This window comes from Eulemur rufifrons, chromosome 2, assembly GCF_041146395.1.
Source record: "Eulemur rufifrons isolate Redbay chromosome 2, OSU_ERuf_1, whole genome shotgun sequence".
Taxonomy (NCBI): domain Eukaryota; kingdom Metazoa; phylum Chordata; class Mammalia; order Primates; family Lemuridae; genus Eulemur; species Eulemur rufifrons.
Window position 1 is genome coordinate 50037261 of NC_090984.1, and position 7000 is coordinate 50044260.

At 42.7% G+C, this 7000-nt stretch overlaps 1 protein-coding gene across 1 annotated transcript in view; it reads right to left on the bottom strand.

Moving 5' to 3' along the window:
• CHP1 (calcineurin like EF-hand protein 1) overlaps positions 1 to 3454 on the bottom strand; it is a 29108-nt gene extending 25654 nt beyond the window's left edge. Inside the window, exon 1 of the mRNA XM_069461353.1 lies at positions 3205 to 3454. Coding sequence (XP_069317454.1) covers positions 3205 to 3271 — 67 coding nt within the window. The 5' untranslated portion in view covers positions 3272 to 3454. The remainder of the gene's footprint in view (positions 1 to 3204) is intronic.
• Between the last annotated feature and the right edge of the window lie 3546 nt (positions 3455 to 7000).

The following is a 7000-nucleotide window of genomic DNA, read 5'->3' on the forward strand; positions in this document are numbered from 1 at the left end:
CTCTTGCTCAGGCTGGTCTCGAACTCCTGACCTTGAGCGATCCACCCGCCTCGGCCTCCCATAGTGTTAGGATTACAGGCGTGAGCCACCACGCCCAGCCTAATTTTTTCATATATATATATATTTTTAGCTGTCCAGATCATTTCTTTCTATTTTTAGTAGAGACGGGGGTCTCGCTCTTGCTCAGGCTGGTCTCAAACTCCTGATCTTGAGCGATCCTCCTGCCTCAGCCTCCCAGAGTGCTAGGATTACAGGTGCAAGACACCGCGCCCAGTCCCAGACACTATTCTGACTAATTTCCATAATGCACCTCATTCAATTGGCAAAAGAATCCTATAAAGTAGGTCTTTTTCTTTTTTTTTTTTTCTTTTCTTTTTTTATTAGATGATCTTGCTCTGTCACCCAGGCTGGAGTGGTACAGTGGCACAATCATAGATAGCTCACTGTAACCTCTAACTCCTGGGCTCAAGCGGTCCTTTCACCTCTGTCTCCCAAGTAGCTAGGACTAGAGGCTTGAGCCAAGTAGGTACTACTGTTATTCCAATTTTACAGATGATGAAACTGAGGCTCACAGGTAATTCTTACCTAGAATTACTTTTCCAAACACCTAGTGGTTAACTTTCAAATACCAGCTAAACTAGTCATATATGAATTCTAATCAATTTAAATTTACAAAAAATATGTTTAAATATAATCATCAATTCCAATGCAAAGCTTTCATATTGACTATCAAGTCAGTTTCTCCCAATTACACTACATTTTCTTACTGGCAAACAGAGCAGTAAAATGTCTACTTGTTCTTCAAGTGTTTCTAATTGATATAGTTCCCCAATTGTTCTTCATGAAACAAGAAGCAGATGAAAATAGGACAAATTCCACCTTCTTACTCCACCATCCAGGTATCTGTTGTTTTTATTCTTCAAAACCTTTTGCATCATACTAAAAATTGCTGCTTTAAAAAACAACTCTGATGATGGGCACTAATTGGATAAACTGATGGCTCAATTCTCAGGGCAGAGGAATGACTTTGTAGCAGGCTTGGGGGAGATCACTCCTGGAAGCCATCCAAAATGCCCTAGGTTAATTTATCCAAATCCAATCCGTTTATGCATGCACCAAGGCCCAATTCCTGTCCTCCACAAGGCCAGCTGACAAGGACTCTCTCTTCCCTGATTTCTGAAGGTGGGTGCCACACAATTTCAGCTTCCCTTTTTTTTTTTTTTCAGCTTCCTAATGTCACGATGCTAATCATAACTCTCTTGGGCTTATCTTCCCAATGAGGTTGTGGGCATCTGTTGTCACCATCTGCTCTGGGTACCTAGCATAGTACTGAGCAGATACTGTGAAAATTCAGTAAGTTCTTGTTTCACTAGCATTCTGGCTCAATGCATACATTTGCATTGATTGTGATTGAGAATCTCCCCCATGTTCACTCTTTGGCAACAGGGAAAAGAGCTCTTCATGAGTACTTAGTTCTGCTTGTCCACAAGTCACATGGTAAAACATCCCAGAGTCCTATAGCAATCCAGGCCCTTTTCATTTGGTCAAATACAAATAAACCAGAATGGGATTACTGCTCCCTTCGCTCTGAGGCAAAAATGGCTTTTCTCATGTTCACTATGGTTTACACTTCCTTATTATGTGACTTTTAAGCACAAATGCTTTTACCCTAGACCTAAAATAGTTATTATATTACGAGTGTGGCCATAGGTCATAGCCACAAAATGTAATAAAATGCTTTCTAAATGCAAACTGCCTATATTTCTATTCCTGGACTCAGATTAAGTCATAAAATGACTATAACATTCAGTGGCCAAACAAGTACTGCAAATTATGAATAGCTAACTACCTTCTGTAATTCATTTAAAATCACTAAAAGGACTATCTTGGTAAGTGGTGAGGTCATCATCATTAAAGGTCTTTATGGAGAGACTTATGGGCCATGTTAGGAGATGCTGAAAGAAGTAAATCAATTAGACAAAGGGTGGGTCTAGAGAACATGCCTACCACTTTGAAGATTCTAGAAAGTTGAACTTCTCAGAAAGCACAGGACACCATTTAATTTAACCCATGCAATCACTGCCTGAATAATTGTGTAGTTTCCCCAGTGCTCCTCAGTACTATCTGCATATGGTATATTGAGTTACTTACTGCTCACATAATTTTCAAAGACAGGTATCATGAAGAGACAGAGGTCAGGTGCTTAAATACCTCAAAACTCAACTAGAATGATAAAGGATTACTGAGAAAATATGGCATGCATCAATACAATTGTATCATACATTGCATTATCAAGGGTTATTCAAATGTATGATGGTATTTTACAGAGCTTCTGAATTCCCAGAGCCCTGTTGCTCCTTTGTTCAGGCTAATGAGGAAGAGACTAAACTATTAAAAAAATCAGTTCCTAGTACAAATTCACACTGAGATTTTTGGAGCACGTCCAATTTCAATTGTGACTGCACAAAGCATATCAGCATAGTAGAAATCAATATACACGAAATTAGGACAGCCAAGTATGCTCAGTGTAAGTAAAAAAAACTGGTGGTCACAGTATCTGTGCTTTTTCTCCAAAAGTTCAGATTGAAAGAAGTCTCACACTCTCAGAACCCTGATTAAAGGTTTCCAGGCACTGGGTTGCGTCTTCCAAAGCCTTACTACTTGGTCTTGCTTTCTGGATTTGTTTATCCAGTTTGTGGCAAGAACTTGTTTGTGATTTCCCACAGTTGTCAGTGGTTTTAGGTCCTTGCCCAAGAACGGATTATGTTTTTTACAGAATCCATCCAGAATTCCTGAATTTGCTTCTCCGGCTTACCCACTGTTCAGGATGCCTGTTCATACGGAAAGGTGATGTTAGGATAGAGGACAGGAGTTTGGTCGGGGACTTTCATGGGCCGGGGACTTTCAGAGACCGGGGTTTGGGGGTGGGAGGAGAAAAGAGAGGTTTCTATGCTCTATGAGTGATCCAGAATCCCACCTTCGTGGCCAAGGATAGCCCCACAAGAGCTAGATCCCTACTCCGGGAAGCTGCAGCTGGAAGAACAGGTCCTCCCAACCCTCGGTCCTCAAACCTGGAGGCTGCCGAGGACCCCCCCCCGCAACATACACGGTCACCCCACCTCCAGACCTTAGCGACAGCCACCCTCGGACTTGAGGCCAGCCGGAGGTGCCTGGCAGCGTTCCCACCCCCCACCCTGAACTCACAGCCGGTCTCCTTCTTGATCTCCTCAAGCTCTTCGTCCCGCAGTAACGTGGAAGCCCGAGACCCCATCACTGAGCTGGGAGCTCCTCCGGGAGCAGCGGCGCCTGAAGCGACGGCGGCTGAAGGGAGGGAGGGAAAGGAAGAAGGGACGAAGGGTTAGGGGTCAAGAAGGGAGAGGGCAGTGTTTCTACTGCGGACCTGGGAGGGAACCCAGGGGTGGCGCGCGGGGGAGGGCGGCCCCGGGGACCAGCCAATCAGGAGCGAAGCTGCGCCCTGCGCAGGAGTCGACGTCTGTGCGGCGAGTTCCAGCCCCCGAATGAAGCAGCCCAGCGCCAGCCTGAGTCCTGCTGAAGACGGACCCCGCCCCCGGAACCGTGGCTGCTACCGGCCTTAAAGGGGCGATGCCACTGGCGCTAGCGACCTCAATTAAAAGGGTCACTCCAGCGACCCACCGTTTTACAACAAACTAACCTGCGACAGACAGCGTATCCTACCCTTTCTCATGAGACTCTAACAGTAGGACTATTACCCTACAGGCGGTACAGATTTCGGAAAACAATAAAAATGAATAGACAAAACTTCTTGAGGGAGAACCCTGGGGTGTGTCCTCTGGGAACTGCATGCTGGGAGTCGCACCTCTTCATTTTTCCTAGGCGGACCTCCCTCCTCCAGGCCACAGGGGGCGCTAGGGAGCCCGCCTCGGGCCGCGCGCCGATTGGCTCTGGGCAAATAGCCGGGATTTGACGTTGTTCTCGGCGGGCGTCAGACGCTCTGCGGTTTGGGTGCCTGGCGGTGCGTACTTTCCTCCGGTTTGTCTTCGTTATGCTTTGATAACCGCCGCCGGGGAGCTTGAAGCACCCAGAAATTGCTTCCTTAATGGCAGTCCTTCTCTTTTTAGTTCTAGACTGAAGTTCGAGGAAGTCACCATCTGGCTGAAATTAGGATCCAGATTTTCCACACTTCCTTCGGGAAAAAAAACCCTGACGGAGGAAGAAAGTGAATTCTTATCGTATGGCCCGCCGTTTATTTGAAGTTTATTTTGTCTTAAAAATGAGGAATTTTGTATTTTATTCTTATGGCATGTTTGTTTTGATGATAAAGTTCAAAGACACCCGTCAAATTAGTACACCCTCACTGGTGAACCAGTTATTTTCCTGTGTCTTCAACTGTGTTACTCCTTCACCTGTTTATTTTGAGACATGAAAGAACCACATTCTGACCACTATCGCTTAGTACCTAAGTACTAGGGTATTCTTACCTTAGCAAGCTTTCCCAAATCAATTTAAGTTACTAGTTTTAAACGTTACCTAAGGCTTTACAGCTTAGCCTGAGGGTCCACGGGTTCCCTGTAGGCTGAAATTCTAGTCTCACAGTTATTTTCATGATTGACTTGCTCTTGTCTGACCAAGTGATGTAGGCATTCCTAGGTAGAGAGAAACATTTTGGATATGCCTGCCTAAGAAGCCACTGGAGCTGCTTTTTATTTTGCGAATATGGGTGTGGTAGGAAAACCGAGATGTCAGCCACATGATTATCCCTTTTCTCAGTCTGCCTTGAAGCCCATCTCTTGATCCTAACCTTACTTTTTCCTTCCTAATCTTGAAGCTTACCATTTGCAGCTGTCTCCAGTCAAAGCTTTCTTTGCTTCGTGTTAACATATTTTTCTAATTTAACGTTTCTCTTTTTTCTTTGACATTTAAAAAATGTTCTTGTTTTTCAAGCAATTCACAAACTTTTCTTTCTTTGGTATTTTTTTTAATATAAATTAATTTTTGCCTCTATTGAGGGCTTCCCCCCTCAGTTTTATATTTTTATATTTTTCTTTTTGTAAAAAATCCCCTTTTCCCTGTTTGATTAACTTGAGTAAAGAATGATTTTTTTTTTTTTTTTTTTTGGAGACGGGCTCTCATTCTGTCAATCACACTGGAGTGCAGTGGCATCATCATAGGCCCCATGCTGCCTCAAACTCCTGGGCTCAAGTGATCCTCCCATCTCAGCCTCCCAAGTAGCAGGGAGTACACACACCACCACACCCTGCTAATTTTTAAAATAGGGTCTTGTTGGGTTGCCCAGGCTGCTTTCGAACTCCTGGCCTCAAGCAATCCTCCCACTTCGGCCTTCCAAAGTGCGTAGATTATAGGTGTGAGCCATCAAGATGGGCTCAGAATGATTTTTCTCAGGCTCTCTGATGACTTGTTTTATGTTCTCTCTGGATGCATAATACTTGGTCTTGCACTAGAAACATCCCTACTAGGGCCCTGGTCTTGGTTCAGGTCCCATTACCTTCTAGCTGTGTGACTTTGGGCAGGTGTCTTAAATCTCTAAGCCTCAGTTTCCTCATTTGTAAATTAGGTTGTTGTTAAGTATCAAATAGTATTTGTGTAAGCACTTGATAGACCTTAAAATTAAAAAATAGGTTATTTCTTTGGCTAAAAGTGGTATGTAACTTCTCACCTTCTTCCTGGTTGAATTAGGCTCTAGTTATTTCGTCAGTGTTTTTATAGTTAAATTGCAGAATTCACTGGTTGAATTTTCCTCTTGTGGCAAAGGCAAACAGCTTTTAAATTTAAACCACCATAGAAGAACATTTACCTAGGGTTCCAAATACAAGGACATCCAAATAACAGAATAGTTCTAAGAGATGCTTTAAAAAAAAAAGCATTCATCTTTTAAATGACTGTATTACACTAAAGAATGTAAGGGTATCTACTATGAATGAGCTATTTCCTTACTTTGTATATTTTTTCTTTACTTTGCATATTTCTATATTGTTGTAATTCTTTATAAGGAGCATGTATCATTTTTACAAAACATTTGAGTGTATGGCATGTGGCAATTTGATCTGTCAGGCTGTACATGACTAGTTGGTGACACTACAGCAGCCCAGTCCCGAAGCTGTGGCCAGGGTGGCATGGAATGACCCTTGCAGTGACATCATGCAGCTGGATTGGCAATGCATAAATTGTGATAGTTCTCCCATCCAAGTATTAACCAGGCCCAACCCTGCTTAGCTTCCGAGATCAGATGAGATGGGGCACATTCAGGGTGGTATGGCGATAGACAATTATGATAGTTCTAAGTCAGTTATGCTTTATTTGATAACAGTGTAAAACTCTGGAAATGTTATTAATCCAGAAGAGGATAGATCTAGAAGAGGTTGCATCCGAGACATTTCTGGGTAAACAATTTATTGCAGTATGTGTTGGCAAGTATTTTTGCTGATGTCAATTTTTTAAATTTGTTCTTTTCCCTTTTTTTGGTTAAAATTATGTATGTATGTGTCTTTTAAAAGCCTCTAAATTGGCCGGGCGTGGTGGCTCATGCCTGTAATCCTAGCACTCCGGGAGGCCGAGGCAGGAGGATTGCTTGAGCCCAGGAGTTTGAGGTTGCTGTGAGCTAGGCTGACACCACGGCACTCTAGCCTGGGCACCAGAGTGAGACTCTGTCTAAAAAAAAAAAAAAAAGTCTAAATATTCTGCTTGTTCCATTTATCTAAGGAAGGGAAGGTGATATCCCCATTTTAGGGACAAAGAAGCCAAGCCTACCTTGCCCAAAATCTTATGGTTTTTAGTTTTGCATGTATGAGAATTAGTGCTTGCAATGATCCTTTTCTCATCATTCTAAAAAAGATGAACAAAACTGAATTATTCATATTTTTATTCTTCTTGTCCATTACAGATATGGGGAAAGGAAAAATAACTTTACTCTAAAAAAATCATTTTAAAATCATAAATCTCTTTATTAATTTTCAAGTGTTTGGATGCTTAAAGAAGATTATTTGAAGACAGATCAATTAGC